At 41.5% G+C, this 18,032-nt stretch overlaps 1 protein-coding gene across 2 annotated transcripts in view; it reads right to left on the bottom strand.

The window, feature by feature from the left end:
- Positions 1-18,032, bottom strand: part of EPB41L5 (erythrocyte membrane protein band 4.1 like 5) — a 47,415-nt gene that overhangs the window by 3,404 nt on the left and 25,979 nt on the right. Inside the window, exons 8-17 of one of the 2 annotated variants that reach the window (XR_003369595.1) lie at positions 15,224-15,344; positions 14,621-14,708; positions 13,885-13,973; positions 12,598-12,667; positions 10,781-10,950; positions 9,003-9,109; positions 8,182-8,209; positions 2,885-2,927; positions 1,501-1,616; positions 399-476 (exon numbers count right to left, since the gene is read on the bottom strand). Coding sequence is in view for 1 of the 2 variants with exons in the window: in XM_026647390.1 (XP_026503175.1) it covers positions 1,501-1,616; positions 2,885-2,927; positions 8,182-8,209; positions 9,003-9,109; positions 10,781-10,950; positions 12,598-12,667; positions 13,885-13,973; positions 14,621-14,708; positions 15,224-15,344 (832 nt within the window). In the remaining variant the exon portion in view is untranslated. The remainder of the gene's footprint in view (positions 1-398; positions 477-1,500; positions 1,617-2,884; positions 2,928-8,181; positions 8,210-9,002; positions 9,110-10,780; positions 10,951-12,597; positions 12,668-13,884; positions 13,974-14,620; positions 14,709-15,223; positions 15,345-18,032) is intronic. The other variant, XM_026647390.1, reaches the window with a different exon arrangement.

Raw genomic sequence — 18,032 nt, 5'->3', positions numbered from 1 at the left:
ATTTTATATTCAGCCACCCTCTTCTACAGACAAACTTCCTTCTGCAGCTGAATCTAGCAAAGAAGCCTAGATTTCCTGACAAGGTCTGTCAGCGACACAGGTTCAGGCTCTTAATCCCAAGCCAGGCACACTGGAATCAAAACTGCCACAGATGGGCCTGTAAGTTCTCTCAGCTTCTGGGCAGAAGTAATGGAACTTCAATGTAGAACAGAAACCTTATAACTGCTACATAACCGTATTGCTACCACCATAAAACACCTATGTAGAGCCGTTTGGAGCTGGAGTCAAATGTTCCGAACAAAGACGTTACCAGATTCTAGCAAGCACCTTGCAGTTAGACTGAGTAAATACAAAACAAAATCATACTGAGAAGGCTGAAAGAATAAAGATACAACCACCTTTCACCCACCACCACCACCAGGGAAGGAATCGACCGATCAACGAGATCACCACAGACAACCCAGAGATTTCAGATACTAGGCAAATCATGGGCAAAAGAAAAAGAGAAAGCACCATTTCATCAAATGTTTTGCAGCAGAATTTCAATGCAGCAGATGCAGAGCAGAATTACTCTCCCTCTTTAAATCCAAGATCCATATATTTAAAAAAAAACCACTTAATATGTAATTAGTTAGATTTGTATAATGCATTTCTTTACACCATTACTGTCCGGTATTAACCATATTTACATAGTTTTGTCTTTAAGAGACATACAAGCAAAAGAGAATCAGATTCTAGCCAAATGGAGGACCTTTTCTTTTGAGGATTGAAACCGCTTAGGATAAGAGCTTTAAATCCATTGCATCCCATCACAGCTGCTCCTCAAAGCCTAACAAATCAGAGCTCCACTTCTGAGATTACTGCATCCCCCTTTGAAGTCACAACCCATGCTAGAGGATACAATGGGTTAAAAGACTAAGAGCTACTCTCTCAATCTCACCCAAATGCTGGAGTACCAAGAGCAGACATTTTATTACATGAAATCAAGCTCTTATCCTTCAACCATTTCAGTTTCCCCAAACAAACTCCTCCTCTCTTTGCACTGTAGAATCAGTTTACCCATTGCATAAGATTTCTGGGAGACATCCAGAAAACTTGATTTACGATTGGCACGTTTTCCCCAGGATCTAACAGGACAAGTCTCTGCTCCTGGGCTGCATGCCTCCAGGCACTGGGTTACAGAGACTATGTTGGCTGTAGAGGGTGGAACAACTCCCACCAGAGCTAGAAAATGCTGCAGCCGATTCCTCCATAGGAATAGCAGCAAAGATTCCCTCAGAAGCTGAGCAGGTGGCCTCTGCAGCACTCCCAGCCTGGTCTCAAAGCACTGATCCAGCTTCATCACCACTAACCTGACTCACAATTTATTCTCCTCAAAAAGACAATACAAGTAGTTTAACAGCAGATTAACTATAAAAAGAAAGGCATTTGGACTGTACATAAGCAAATGACCTTTCCTTTTCAATCAAAGAAAAACTAGGAAGGGTCTGGAGAACGCACCATTTCATGTCTTGCTGGCTGGCTCCAGGGCTCCTAGGAAGGTTTTCTATTTCCACTAAGACTGGGCCAGATGGAACTGTCATTTTGATAGGCAGGGTCGGCTTTGCATTCCAGCTCTGGGAAACAAAACAAAAACAAGCAAGTCATCTTAAACACTTTACTGCATGACAATGACACATGGAAAAACACAACTCCTTCTCCTGCCCAAACATGAGGCTTGACAAGACTTCTCCCATAGATACTTCCCCCCATTGGAGATGAATGTCCCACTTTTCAAGTGCAGGTAACAGTACCAGGGTCATACCGGATACAGCGCTGCTCTTGGATTTGCAGGTAACAGCTGCAGCGCCCTTTTTCATTCATGGTTTGACCTGGATGCAGCAACTGTTCCCCTCTGTGACTAGCTCTGCAACAGTGATCTACAACTTTGTAACCTAAAAGCTAGATTACTGCAATTCATGTACCCCTGAATAGCATCCGGAAGCATCAACTGGTGCTGAATAAAGCAGCTCACCTTTCAAGTAGAGTAAGTGGTTATGAACACAGAGCACCAGTACATCTGTTTGCTTCCAGATGTGGTTGAAGGGATTATACTTTTAATCCTAGGAGGACACCACCAGGGGGTGATCTATCTGTGGTGATCTGCTCTGTTGCACTTACTGTCTGCCCCTTCAGCTAACATACTCCAGAATGGGTGGCAGGGCATTCCAATCGAAGAGTCCATGCCTCTGGAACCTGACCCCTCTGGTGTATCATTCTAATAACTCTGGAGGGAGGTGGTTATGTTTTGGTAATGGTTGTTTTCAGTGACACAAAGCACCTACCATGCACAGATGCTGAGGGGATGAGTGCATCAAAACTTATTAAAAACACAAAAAAATTTAGATTTTGCCAGTAATTTATCCTTGATGTAGCAGAAGTACATGTCCCTTCAAAAATACCAGAGCAGTAGCCCAGAACACTAGCAAGAGATGGAAGCAAAACTGCCAGCAGGCTCTGCCCTTCTCCTTTGTGTGCAGTTTAACATACAGAGCATTAGTACAGTTTTGCGGGTTACTATAGTACTCAAAGATCATACACAGCTAAACAATTTATGCATAATTTAATATGTTTACATGTTGGAGGGGGTGGGGAATCTCCCTCTCCAGATAATTAGCTAAAATCCTCCATGCCAAGTTAACCAATGATCCCACTTGTCACTTAGTAGCTAAAATAAGAGTCTAGTTTAATGTGTAACTCTAGAATCTAGAGTCAGAGTCAAAGGAAGCCACTGCATTTAAAAAGCTTAGCATAAGGCCCCAACTCTTGAAACCCGTGAAGATCAATGAAGCTTTAGTGTTTAGGGAAACAGTCTCAGAAATGAATGACTTAGAGGTTGCCTTACTTGTTGTGATCCATTATTTTGATGTAAGACGTTGTTCGGAATGCTGAAAAGCAAGAAAAATTTAAAATCAGAATCTTTCAGGGATCAAGATATGTGTTTATAAATATTGTGGGGGACCAAAATCAGATAGATTTCAAGTAGAATGCCAATTTACTAGAGGTCTTTCTACCCCCATTTAATCTAAAAATCACTATCCAAATGAAGTTAAAAACCTTACGCTTGTGGTCAGCAACCTCAGGCCAATGAGAGCAGGGCTAGCAGACTCCCAATTTGTTAGGGCTGGAGTTTCACTATATCCTGTCTCACTTTTTCCCTTCCCATTGCATGATGTCTAGTTGGATTATATGAAATCTCCTTGAGGCGAGGACAATGCTAAGGCATGCCTTTAACACTTAATGCAATTTTTGCATATACAGAGCCAGATTTTATAAGACAGATGGCAAAAATACCTTCCCTATTCGTTACTGTTATATGCTCATTGTATAATTAACTTTGGACAAAAATGGCTGAGATTAAATAACTGCTATTATCTGAAGTCTCATGAAGTTGCTCAGAAGGAAGGTTCTAAAGCAACTGTTCACATTGTATATTACAAGGCTACTCTCCCCAGAAGCCCAGAATATTGCTAGCCCTAGTCAGATACTCAAAAATAAAGAGTCAGGCCACCAAAAAATTCATGAGTTAAAAAAATACATTTGGGATACTTTTTATTTGTCTTCGAATATCTGAGTATGTAGAGTGCGCACACTTCACATTTTTAAGGTCTTCTCCACAATTATAAGGGATAGAAACTTTTTATATTTAAATGAAAGCTGAGATTCTCAAGTATTCACATGACTCCAAGAGCTGGGGCTATAAGAAAAAAATATATATCCTGGGAGATGGTAACACTGAGTCCAATCCATTTAGAAGTGGAAATCCAAATGTGTTTCCCTCCTGCCTTCTTCACTAGATGGATGGCAGCTGTAATAAAGGGTTTAGGGGAGGGGATGCTGAAGGAATTCAGGGCTCAGTCTCAGATAGGGTTTCCTCACATGCTGGGCGTGGGGCAGAAAGACATGGAAGAGAAAAACACCATAACAACACACATTCATGCCATTGTGATTCTTAACCAAAAATGCTAAAACTTGGTCTAAAAAAAGCTTCTTTTCCAATCTCTCATTTAAAAAAGAGTTTCAACCAGATTCTATTAATTCAATAAATGCCCCAGTTGCTTCTGGCCTGGAACAATTGGTATCATTTGCATAGAGTAACCATCCTGTCAGTCAACCTGCTGAGTAAACTGGTTTCTATATTGTTGAAGTCCTTTTACTTGAATAGCCTTTTAGGTATAACACCAACCAAGATCACACAAGCTGCACTCTGGCTGTTCTCTTACCACGCTCTCTGCACTGAGGGAGAAGTGCAGAGTGCCATTACAAGCACAGAATACTGCACCTTTAAAAAAAAATACTGAGGAATGCTTGTACAATCAACACATTCCTCACTGATGAGTTAATACAAAAGAAAGGAACAACATGCATCTTTCATGATGCATTTTAATTAGTGATACTTGAGTGTGCAGTTTCAGAAACAGCACTGATTGCTCTGGGGGTGAATGTGCCATGACACAACACCAAGATGAGTATCAGGGAAACTAAAGCCTTCAGCACAGGCAGGGAAATTGTATTGAGCTCCTCTTCCTGCACCCAGGCTGGTTTGAACATGAGATTCAAGTAAAATGGCATACTGACAAAATGTGAAGAGCAATTATTAGCACTAATAAATAAGCTACACATCTACCACCCCTATCAGAGGATTTCAAAACACTTTACAGACTTTAAACAGCTTTCGAACACCCAACATCACTGGGAGGTAGGTCAGTATTAACCTCATTTTACACATGGGGAAAAATGATGCACAGAATAGTGAAGAGACTTGCCCAGAACCATACTAAGGGAGAGAACCCAGAGGCTCAGCCCCTTAACCAACTATTACTACAACCCTCTATCTATGAAGACGGAGCAAAAACAACCTTGCTCTGTGGAATCTATCAGCTTCCTTGCCTAAGTATGGCTACACTTAACCCGCTCTCTGTGACTTCATATCTACCCACTCACTTCCTCCAATCTGGTCCTCAGTTGCTATTACTCTGAATATCTTGAATGGAGAAGGGATCTCATTCTCTCGCTAGCAGTGGCCTATCTGTGTAGGGCCGTGGTTCTCAACCTTTCCTGACTACTATACCCCTTTCAGGAGTCAGGAGCCGGAGCCACACTGCTCGGGGCTCAAGCATGTAACTTCGCTTTGGGGGCCCCCTGTGGCGTGGGGCCCGAGACAGTTGCCCTACTTGCCACCCGCTAATGCCAGCCCTGGACTTGCGACCTCCCCGCCCAAAGCCCATCCAGCAACTCCCACGTTGAGAAACACTGATCTAGATGAGTTGACGTACCCCCTGGATGACCTCTGCATATTCCCCAGGGTACGTGTTGTCCCGCTGGTTGAGAACCACTGGTGTAGGCTCATCCTTCATACCATTCAAGTCTCACCTCAAAAAAATCCTCCTCCTTACTGTAACCTATAGTTTACTCAAAACACTGCCTATCCTTTCTCCAACACAAATTCACCTTAAAAACTCTTTCCGCTCTCCCAATCTTACCTCCACCCTGTTTTCTTTTAGCTTCCCTGCCACAGCGTGCATTTGCACTTTTACTGCTTTTAAATTTCATCTGCCTCTACCCACAGAAATTGCCAGATCAAATATCCCTCAGCATCAGAGAATAAAAAACAGCCCACAACAAAACAACATACTGAGGATTTTATGATGTTTTTAAATCTTATGTAATGCTTCAACAAGGGGATTTTCAATCTGCTTTCTTTGGCGCCAGTGAATGGGTGGTAATCAGACAGGCCAGGGAAGTGACAGCATTCACCTTGGTTTCTCTTCTCTGCTCTACCCCTCAGTCCCCATGCTAGCTCCACCTAATGAGCTGGATTCACATGGAGTTTCTAAATGAAAACCCAACTGAAAAGGAGGGGAGAATGTTAAGGAACAGGAAGAAACAAATCAAAGAAAAACGAGGCCATTGCAGCTACTCTGAAACATTAAATTCAATGAGCTAAACAAACCTAATTCCCCCTTGGGTCACGGAGGAAGCGCCAATAACTTGTTATAATAATCTAGTCAGCCTCGAAAGGAATATGATTTTGGCTCTGGAAATAGATGAAGCCCCTATGGAATGTCATTATACAGGAGGCACTGTGGGAGAAGAATGATCTGCCAGCCTCACATTGGAAAATATCCAGGCCTATGTACCATGGGCAGTGGAGTGCAAGTACACTGTTTTTTACATATTAGGTAAAAAAAAAAGCTATCAAGCTAACAAATGGGGGAAGAAAGAGTATGGAGCTTCCTTCACCACTAGACTCCATGTCAGCTTCCTTACAGCCTGACTAAACTTTACTTTGAGCGTAACCCTCAGAAAAATCCATTTCAAAGACTTATTGGTGTACAAACATGGGGGGAGGGGGTGGGTGCTGAACCTCAACTGATTGTATACAATATTACAATATTATAAAAGTGTATAGAGTGAGGTCTTTTCTGGAATCTAATTACACTGGTAATTAATATTGTGAAATGTATGTATTTTATAATATAAGGAAATACAGATACTTAACGATATTATGCTTTACTGTCTGTGGCCATACAGGTTCCCTCCCAGACAGGAGAGAAAGCAGCTATTCACCTGTCTCCTACGTAAATTCAGCATGGTGGAATCAAAACAGTGGAAGCCCTACTTACATACAGGGAGATGGAAAGTCCACAGGAAAGGAAAAACAGCATAAAGCCATCCTGCCTCTTGAAAAAAAGTAGATATAAGCAGACAGAAGCCATCTTTGGCATTCATCACTAGACAGACAAAATGGAACAGAGCTCTTACAAGCGGAGAAAGATGGGTCCTTCAACCAAGGGGCGGGATAGAGACTCTGGAAACTGAATAAAGGTGAGAAACCATCGTGAACAAAACCTACACCTTGGCTTTCCTTGTGACCCTTTCTGGCTGACATAGAGCAACATACAGGCCCTCAATGGGAGGGCCTTCTATGCTAGGTCTTGGAGATGCAAGGGAGAGAGGTGAGAACCAGTGGAGTCCAAAGCTTACCACTTTTGGTGTACATTTCACAACTCCTTTGGGTAGGCATTGAGGGGGTTGCCCCAACTGCATTTGGAATATGACTCTACAAGTTACCAGAATCTGAGGGCTGAAAAAGAGAGCGCTGTTCCTTGTGGATGTGAACATTTATGTGAAAAGAGCATAGATACTACAGTGGTATGAGCTTTAGAGATGCACATTACTACTACAAGTATCAGAGGGGTAGCCGTGTTAGTCTGAATCTGTAAAAAGTAACAGAGGGTCCTGTGGCACCTTTAAGACTAACAGAAGTATACTTATTATACTTATACTCCACTCTGTTACTTATTACTACTACAATGATAATACAATCCTGGAAGACCTCTTTCAAGAAGGAAGAGGAGGAATGTGAAATAATTAAAAGGGTTGATTTCTAAGGTGTAGAAAGAGAATTGTGAACTGAAGAACATTACCTATTATTTGTATTGCAGTAGTACTTAGGAGTCTCAGACATTGACTAGGATTCCACTGGGCTAGGTGCTGTACAAATGCAGAAGAAAATTACAGCCTCACTCCTAAAATGTTGGGCACTCTCTCTTCTGATTATTATTACAGGTCAAGGCATAAGTGTAAAAATGAAGAGAATAATTTTAGTGGAAGCGTCTAGTTCTACAGTATTCCTCCCCACTCCTGAATTCCACAAGCTTTGTATTTCAATCACATCATCGCAGTAGATAGACGTCAGCAAGAAGAAATCCTCTTATTCCTGCCTGCTTGACTCTCTCACAGGGCACAACAGAAAAATCCTGCTATCCTCCTCACCAACACTTGAAAGCAAGTGTGGGCTGGAGTTAGTCATAAACCCACTACCCCAGAATTCAAAAGTATTTTTGCCTGCTAGGACGCATGCTTGGCAATATCCTCCAATGAGACAGCATCACCGAAAACCAGCAACTCTCCACTGAAAAATAGGAAGGACCTACCCAAACTGAAAAAGCAACTTTCACTGTGGCCTGTGTTATTCAGGAGGTCAGGCTAGATGATCAAATGGTCCATTCTGGTCTTAAAAGCTAAATGAACAGTGCTCCTTTAGATTTGAACTAACCTTATAACCTGCCTCCATATACACACATGACTAAATACAGACTGAACAGAAAGGAAATTAAGTTGCAGAATGTCTCCTACCTTGTTTCTTCAAGTTTAGCAATGTTTGCTGCAAAAAAATCCAGACAAGATTGATTACAAATTTAATTTGCATTCATTCTGTTAGTTAGTATTTATATAGCACCATAAATATCCATGATACTTAAAAATAAGATCTCTTCCCCAAAGAGCTTACAACCTAAATTAAACAAACACAGGAAAAGACTAGAGTAAAGACAAATAAGGAGCTGCAAAGCAAATACGTATGAAGCATGACAAACACATTTTTACACTGGAGACTAGGATTTATGAAGGGATCTGAAAGCAGACATGAAGGTCATTCCAGGCATAAGCAAGAGTGAGAGAAGGAGACAGAGGGAATATCAAGGCAAGAAAAACTGGCAGCATGTAGGTCACAAGGTGGGACAATGGCTGAGATGCAAGCAGGGAAAGAGTTGTTCAGGGTCTTGCAAGGATGCGGAGTTTTAAGCTAATACACAAAGTACAGACAGACCGCAAAGGGATTCAGTGAGGGATCATGCTCATATATTGGTTAATTCTTTACTTATTAGACCAATTATTTTTCTATATAAACATCTTACAGTAGTCACAGGTGACTTAGCTGTTAGGTAACCTCACAAAACGTCAAAGACAACTTGAAGTCATCCAGTTTGTTAAACATGCTGTGTTGCAAATATGTCCCAAGAGCAATGACTCAAAGGAAAGATGGATCATTGTAAAAATCATCATTCAAGATGAGGAGAAACGTCCACACAAGAACTCCTGTCTAGAATCAGCACAAGATGTTACTCTATCAATCTCATTGTGGCCTGTGCTGCCCACAATGTGTGGTCACAGTTTACCTTTCATTTGTAGTGTTCTCCTTGAATATCGCTTGCTGGGCCTCCTTTCAAAGGATGCTGATCGTCTAGCTTTGTTGGTCTTGGTTGTCTGGTATTCTGTTTTCCCACTAAAAGTGCAAGTTAAGGTACACAATGATGGGACAAAGCACTTGTTTACAAAGGCAGAATATAGGCATAAGGACAAAATACCTTGCCTGGCTTACTAGTAGGCGTTTGCTTTATGGCTCAGCAATCCTAACTTGCAGAGACATAAACAACTTTACACTTCTATTGTGCCTTTCATCAGAAGGACTCAAGAACTTTGCAAACATTTTAGTCTCATCCCCTGCTGAGGGAGGTATTATCCCCATTTGCAGCAGGGGAAACTGAAGCAATAAGTCCTTAAGGATTAGATTCCTCAATATACACACAGTCATTTTAAACCGCAATCACGGTAACTGTGTGCACATCTTGGAAAAATCAGAGCCCAAGAGACTCAGCCAGTGTCATATAGAAAGACTATAATAGAGCTAGAAATTAGAACTTTGATGCTCTGACTCCCAATCCTATGCTGTTTTCTCGAGACCGGTCTTCCTACTTAGAGAGGAACCTGAGGGCTCATGGGCTTGTGATACAGAGCCTCCATCTCCAGCTCCTTTGCTTAGCAGACAGGCGAAGGATTGGGGAGCAGCTGAACCACCTGTATGCTCTAGCAAGGTAGCACGTGGTGAGTTTGCATTGTCGCTGCTTGTACTTTACCTGTTCTGTGAACGTAAGTCACTTCATTCTCCGGAGCTGACAAGCCAATGTTTTCAACATGCCCTACATTCACTTCCTTAATAGCCCTATTACATTTTCTAGGGGTTCTGCCCAAACTACAGATTATGCTTTCCAGAGATGGGCAAGTAAATTACTTACTTCTATTTGACAATGTCCTTAAAGTGACCCTCATACCCTTTACCAATGGTGATAATGTCTATGTTTATTATATTTTTCAATTAACACAACGCACTTATCACAATGCGTACGCAGATGGACTTCACATGATCAATAAAGCGAAATGATAACAGCTTAATTCACCCAGGGCCCAATAAAGAGAACTAAAAAAAAAAAAAAATCCCAAACAGAGGAAACTAAACCTGCCTCCCCTAGCAAATCCACCCCATAGGTAAAAGACCCTGTACAGTGTGCTCTTTGGGACAAAGACGAGGCCTCGTTATATGCTTATGCTGTGTCTGAATCAGTGGGGCCCAGATCTCAATTGGCCTTTCTGGGCACTGCCGCAACACAAATAATATGAACTCCAGAGTCAAAAGCCTTGCTCTGCCATCAAATGTGTAAGTCTACAGTGTGTCAGTTACATGCACCATATGGGACACGAAGTGGACTCTCAACCAGAAACAAAATCACACAGCTTCATGAATCAAAATCAACCACTTGGAACTGTACCTGGAAGTAAATGGGAAGCCAGGATAGTCTACAGAGCACAGGTATAATATACTGCATGTAAGAAACAGGACAACCTGTTGATTTTGGGAAACTGCCCCAGTACATTTTACTGCACAGATCAGAAAAAGCCTAAGTTCAGTTAGCAAATCTGGAAAGGGTTGTTTAATAAAGTTTGTGCATTATTTTGGCCAGTTTAACAGCCTAATTTAAATAATTTATCTAAATGCAGTTTGTGACATTCAATCTTCTGTACACTATGGAAACTGGATACCACTTTCCTCACTTGTGCATTACCCAAGGGACTGGAAATGGGGAGAGAAGAGACACAGTGAATGAGAAATGACTCTGACCTGTATCTGAACCGTGATCCCAGCCGAATGAAGCTTGATCGGCTTGAGCCTTTTTGGACGGGTCCCCTTAGGCGGAAGAAAGCATGATGTTCCACTGCACACTTCCACAAGTGTTTGCAGGCTTTGGGGTGATCCAGCCTAAACACAAAAGTGTGCTCCTGCTCCTTCCCCTTAAAGCACATAAAACACACCATGAATTCAAACAGCCTCGAGTGAGTCAGAGTTCCCCACAATTTAATGAATGCTCAATAAAATTTATATTCATCTGTGGTGAAAAATCTCCCCCCCTTCATCTCTGCCTGAGAATAAATAGATGAAATACTCCAAATACAAGTGCAATTGCTAGAGAGAATATTCAGTATTTTTAACTCTAGGAACAACTGGATTTGGCCATTTCTTTTTCATGGAATAAATTTACGATTAAATATACTTGTTAGTGCCAGGACAGCTCTATGCTAGGAGCAACACATCAGGGCATCACCAACATCAGCTAAGATTTGCTTTTGACAAGTTAGCAAATAGCACTGTAACTAAACAATGAATTCACTACACATGAGGCATCTTAAAAGGGTCACTGTCCAACCTGGCCTGCCCAAAACATATACACATTAGAGCAGGGGTCGGCAACCTTTCAGAAGTGGTGTGCCGAGTCTTCATTTATTCACTCTAATTTAAGGTTTCGCGTGCCAGTAATACATTTTAACGTTTTTAGGTTTCTTTCCGTAAGTCTATAATATATAACTAAACTATCGTTGTATGTAAAGTAAATAAGATTTTTTAAATGTTTAAGAAGCTTCATTTAAAAATTAAATTAAAATGCAGAGCACCCCCGGACCGGTGGCCAGTGTGAGTGCCACTGAAAAATCAACTCGTGTGCCACCTTCGGCACGCGTGCCATAGGTTGCCTACCCCTGCATTAGAGTATGTGGTTGTGGGGCAGTGACATTGAAACTGTGTATTAAAATGTATGTTGGCAACTTTGCACTCAAAAGAGATCCTACAATAAACTGATTTGTATGCAAGATGGATGAAAAATGTTACACAGGGATAAGAGACCCACAGCATGGCTGCACCTAGCCTAAGTCATGACTTGGGCTCATGGGGCTTGGGCTGCAGGGCTAAAAATCACTATATAGACATTTGGGCTCAGGTTGGAGCCTGAGCTCTAGGACCCTTCATCCTCGCAGGATCCCAGAGCTCAGGCCTAAGCCTGAACGTGTACACAGCGATTTTTAGCCCTGCAAGCCCGAGTCAGTTGACCCAGGCCTGCCGTGGGTTTTTTATCCTTGTGTGGACATACCCTAGGAGGCCAAGCTCAGAACAACTTGTGGACTGATGGGAATATTACAACATAAAGGTACTTCTCTCTGTGGCTGACTTCCTGGTTCTTGTTCCAAATCAGATCCACCTCCATGTGTTACCAATCCTCACTTTTTTATAATCTGCTCAAGTCAGAGCAATTTCTCCTTCTGGGGGCATTTCTGGCAGAGTTCCAACTGCGTGGCATTTACACTACCTACCTTTATTAGCTTTCTTACACAACACACCAAAGTACACCTGCTCTTTCCAAATTCTCTGGCCCATACTAGTTAAGCAAGGCATTGCCCTTTTAAAAGCTGAAAAGCAAATCAGACACACTGCTAAATTTCTTTTATATGTAAACTCACCACCCCCAAGAAGTCACAACTGAAAACACTCCTATGCTGCCATGTTACTCCTGCAAACTTAAGTGTGAAATGAGTGCAGGAGTAACTAACTAGAGCCTGCGAATCTTAGTTACACAGCAGCTAAAAGAGCTAACAGCAAATTTTAACTACCTGCTCATCGTCTTCAACAACAACTAGTGTTAATTTGTTCTTCTTGAAGTCCAGTCTGGTTATCTTTGGCCTGTCAGATGAAGAAGAATAGAAATGTGTAAACACATCTTTGTTGGTCCATACAAAAGAGTCATATTCACTGTTCTGCTCTAGAACTCACCCATTTTAAAAACTGATATAAACAGACTGAGATCCTACAATAAACGTCCCAGTGAGGTGTGTATTAGCCGGTGGTTTAAGACTTTGTCATTAAGAAGTTATGAATTGAGGAGATTACAAAAACTATAGCAACTTTTAAAAAGATGAAGCTTCTATAGGGAGTCTTAAAATGGATTTTTAGCTGACATCAGTACAGTCCACTGTTTCTGGGCAGGGAGATGATAATTAAGGCAAACGGTGTTTTATACAATTAGATTGGATCCAGTCAAACAAACTTGCCTGACCACCCTCCTGCCCGTACCCAACCAGCACGGAAATAAGCATGAGAAATAGGAACCAGAAACCAGGGAAAACAACTTTGGACCCTTAAGCCTTGCTTAAGCCTAGACCCAAATCTGAAAGTGGGTTCCCCATCTTTCCGCCCGCTTTTCAACCATATGCAACTGTACAAGTCCTATGGAACTGCTCCAAATACCTTCAACAAACTGGTGTTACCCCAACAAAAGCCTGCAGAATGGAACTGCAGGTGTTGGTAAGCATTTTCACACTCTTTACCACACTATATGGTCATGTGCTTTTATCTAGGCCTGAACCCATTTCTGTGGTACATGTGGGGCAGAAAGGGGTCATTTCCAAAAAAGGAAGAAACCACCTGGAGGATGTTTTGCACTCAAAGGATTCCAATACCCACACCTCCTCCCGAAAAAGAAAACATTTTGCCAAGATGCCAACTTGACTGGTTGAACGCTTTCCCTTCTCTCCCACATATCCAGTACTAAACACACATACAATTAATCCAATAAAGCAGTCTGACAACCTGGGAAGGCATACTTGATATTATTAGTGATGCTGGAGGGGTTTCATTGTGTATATATTTAGCACTGACATACGGGAGAGAGATGAAAACACCCCAAACCCACTCACATATTTGTCAAGGACACTAACCAAGAAAGATAACGTTTTGGACATTAAAAAAAACAACATAATTTTGAGCTATGGAGTATTTTGCAGATTACTAATATTGACTAATGGTCTCAGACACTGTGATGTTCAAGGATTCTTGGCTAGTGTAAAAGAGTTAGGTATTCTACAATGCACAGTTTTAAGTCTTTCAATTAGCCATCTCACCAGAAAAACAGACCAATCTTGGTGTCACCTTCAAAGACCAGAACTCCCGTCGGGGTCAGTCCAAGGCTGTAATCATTGCCGTCCCTCGCCTAAGTATCACAGACCAAAACAGGTTGTGTTGAGTTCCACGTGTAGGATCCCATGTATGTATAAATCATTCCAATGGGCAATGTATCCCTTCCTTCAGTGTTAAGGTTAAATACTATTTGTTATTTTATTACAATAACAAAACTCTACAAAGCCTCCTACATAGCTTATTCTACTCCACGACTCTTTAGAGATCAGGATAAAGAGGGAAGGAGAAGAAAGGGTTTCTTTATATGCTTATGGGCTAAAGAACCTCCTTGTGTTATTCTCTACCCTTCTTCCTTTACAATCTATTTAGTCTCTCTATAGACAACTGTGAATTGATACCAGATTAAATCCCAGTCCAATTTTGATTTAATTTACTATGATTTTCACATAGGTTTCAGGCTGACTGAAATCTGCAGCACCTATTACATATTTAAAACACAATATAAACATAGATAGATTAAAATTACAGCCTCCAGAAGCACACACAAATTAGTTCGTGCCAAGTGATTGCGCATAATCAGCCTAAGTGCTATACAGTTTAGAAAAGCACCATATTATTACCTTAATCTCATTTGTTTTCCTATACAGCACTTTTAGCTTTGCACACTTGGAACATTTGGTCTGCAAGAATAACCATTTCCAAAGAGGTCATCACCCTTACCTTGACTATGTGCATGTCCACCCCATACATTTCCAGCCACTTAGCTTTGTTCAAATAGTTAGTTTCAGCTTGGGCTGGCGTTTGCCCCCTGAAATAAATTTGTTTGAAGTTAAACAGAATCCTGTAAAATTACGAGCAATGAAAAGAAAAACTAGCATATGGAGGGAGAAAGAGGGGAAAAACTGATGTTTGTGAGTCTGCGAAAAGCAAACATTGCTGGCTCCCTCTCAAACTTTACATGAGCTCCAAGGCCACCTTTGCAAATTTTAATCTGAAACGCTGATTGTTTCAAAAGGCAAAGCATTAGACAAATTAATGATTTCACTGAAATTATGGAATTTTACCATTCATGGACAGGAGTAGAATTTCACCCTGCATTGAAGAGGCAGACATGTAAAAATATCGGTTTTCACGTTACATTCTCACCCAAGAACTGTTAGATTTGGTTTCTTATGTTCTATGATGGAATCACATTAAGATTACATCTGGGTGAAAGACCACACAGAAATGTCAGCATCATCCCCGTTGTATCATTTGCATATGCTTTACCCATGGAAGAGTCAGAAAGTTGATTTGGCAAGCATGGATCAGGAGCTACAGTACCTGTATTCCTTCCACTTCTCAAAAATGGCCAGTTCCAGCTCTTCAGTTTGAGTGGGCATAAACCTGAACTCAGACACCAGGTCAGGAACATGTTCAGCAGGATCATAATCTCCAAGTTCAGCTACAAAGAAAGAACTCAGTGAAGTGACATTCCATTCAAGATAAATGCTAGCTCAAGGGCAATAACAAGAACTAGCATGAGCTGAAGTGTCTACCATGATTTGTTTACTTTGTTAAGTGTTTGAGACTCAGAACTTCTCCCACTCCCTATCCCCCATATTTATTGTTTAAATAGTTACCAAGCAATATTTCAGTAAAAATTGTTGACTTACAAAAAAAAAAAAAAAGAGAGAAAAAAAGGTAAAACTTTCAAGAAAATGGACCCATTTTCAATCTTGTAAAAAGGAGTTTCAAAATTTTCCCCAAAACGGCTTTTCCATTTTTCAACCAGCTATGACTACAGATCTCTCTGCAAAAGAATAACTTAGGGGTGCAAAGGCAAGAGTAGGGGAGAGAAACTATTTTTCCTCTTTCCATCAGTGTAAGCACCCTAGTGTCACAATGGCTGCGCAACATCAGAAAACTGGCTCCTTTTTCCACGGCTGCTAACACTTAAAGGCCAACCTTTTCCAAACATAGTTGCCTAAAGAAGAGTGATTATATCTGTAATTAGAAACCTAAATTAACGTGGTCTCATTTTCAGAGGGGCTAAGCAGTCACCGCCTCCAATGACTCAAGGGAGTAGCTGGTGCTTCACTCACCTCTGAGAATCAGGAACCTAATTTTGGGCCCCCAAGTTCTGGTCAAAAGTGCAAGCAAGAAACTGACCTGCTTGAAAAGTGCAAGTTTTTTGTGCAAAAATAAAGGGAAAAACTTTTTGGAAAAAAAATGGAAAAGCCAATTAAATATATCAAATATCTGAAAGGTGCAAAAATTGAGTTAATTAAATATTTTGTTGTATTTACTATACACACATTTATTTCTTGGAGTTCTGAACACAATACCTTTACACAGCCTTTTCATATACTTTAAAAAAATACTTTGACCCAGAGGAAGTCTGTAGATCTACAGTAATTTACTCCCACTATGCCACCTGCCTCTGTTGAAAGGAATGTTGTCAAAGCCTGCTTAGGTTCCAGCTGATTTAAATAAAATCTGCTCAGCTTTCAACCAGGCAGTAAGATTAAAGCACTGCTAGAGAACTCACTGTGGAATTAAGAACAGATCTGAAAGTAGAAAGGAAATGCCAATATTTAAGAATAGGATATATGACCTATTAAGTTCACCCTGTGTTTCTAAACACTTGATCTACTGCACTATTAGATCAAAGGCATTTATCAATGCCAGTATCTCTCAGAATGGATGCATTCAAAAACTGTTTAATCTAAAGGGAAAAGCAACAGGTTTCTCTGCAATGCACTCCCTACTTTAACTACTGGTTCTGATTATCTATCTGTACCAGGGGTTCTCAAACTTCATTGCACCGCGACCCCCTTCTGACAACAAAAATTACTACACGACCCCAGGAGGGGAGACCGAAGCCTGAGCCCACCCAAGCCCCACTCCCCTGGGCAGGGAGCCAAAGCCAAAGCCCAAGGGCTTCATCCCCGGGCAGGGGGCCTGCAACCTGAGCCCCGCTGCCCAGGACTGAAGCCAAAGCCTGAGCCCTGGGTGGTGGGGCTCATGTTTTGGCCCTGGGCAGTGAGGCTCGGGCTTCAGCTTTGGCCCCGGGCTCCAGCCAGTCTAATGCCAGCCCTGTTGACCCCATTAAAACAGGGTCGCAACCCACTTTGGGGTCCTGACCCACATTTTGAGAACCGCTGATCTACACTGTAGATTCTACAGCACTATTCTTACTTGAGCGGAGCAGATGTTTTATAAAATACCTAGGAGAATAAAAGATTTCAGTGATTGACTTAGTCTTGTTTATGAAACCCAGCAAGAATAAGCACGGTGCCAAATAGGTTTTTATAAGGTATCTGGAGTATATAGAGCGGGACATTTTTTTAGAGCGGGGTTTGGTACATTAAACACAGATCACATAACTGAAAAGAATTTCCTTGCACAATTCCCTTTGCATCAATAAAAACAAACAAAAACTATAGCCTTCCATTTCTGTGTGGATCCCATCCACCCTAGAACTGTCAACTCAAGTGCAAGTGGAAGGAAGCAGACAGCGGCCTGGTCCACATAGAAGTTGTACCAATGTAGCGAGGCTGGCGTGAGCTAAACCCACATGATCCAAGTATAAACCAACATGGAGTGTCCATACACAAAACTGCACTGGTTTAACTAGACTGGAGCAACATCACAGCGTTGGTTAAACCAGTGCAATGTGTGTGTAAACAACCCCCCTGTTTGGAACCATTGTAGTTTGGTGTGTGATTCCATCAGACCAAGGATGGAACCTCAGGAAGTGACTGCACTGAGACACCAGAGGGACAGCCCTGTTCCTGTACAAGAGCAGTTCAAGCAGAGTGCACTGTGAACTGCTAGTCTGAAAGTGGACACACTCACACGTCTGAGGAAAGAAAGTTTTAGTGGAAAATAAAAACTAACACGTCCAGTTCATATTGCATTCTGCAAAGTGCTTGGTGCCAATTACATTTTAGCCAAGGAAATTGTTTTTTCAGAAGCTCCTTGCACCCTTCCCTGATGTGGCAAAGCACTTTGTAATATATGCTGACAAATTAACAGGCAAGGAAAGTAAGATTTTGCCACTTTAGGATTATCGAGCCCTGGGCAAGATGCTTATCCTTGTACCACAGTGGCAGAGAGAGGAGGGAGCAAGACTACAAGGAAAAGTCTA

This window comes from Terrapene carolina, unplaced genomic scaffold, assembly GCF_002925995.2.
Source record: "Terrapene carolina triunguis isolate 2854851 unplaced genomic scaffold, T_m_triunguis-2.0 Scaffold62, whole genome shotgun sequence".
Classification (NCBI taxonomy): Eukaryota; Metazoa; Chordata; order Testudines; family Emydidae; genus Terrapene; species Terrapene triunguis.
The sequence above is the reverse complement of the archived record's forward strand: the minus strand, read 5'-3'. Positions and strand labels throughout refer to the sequence as shown.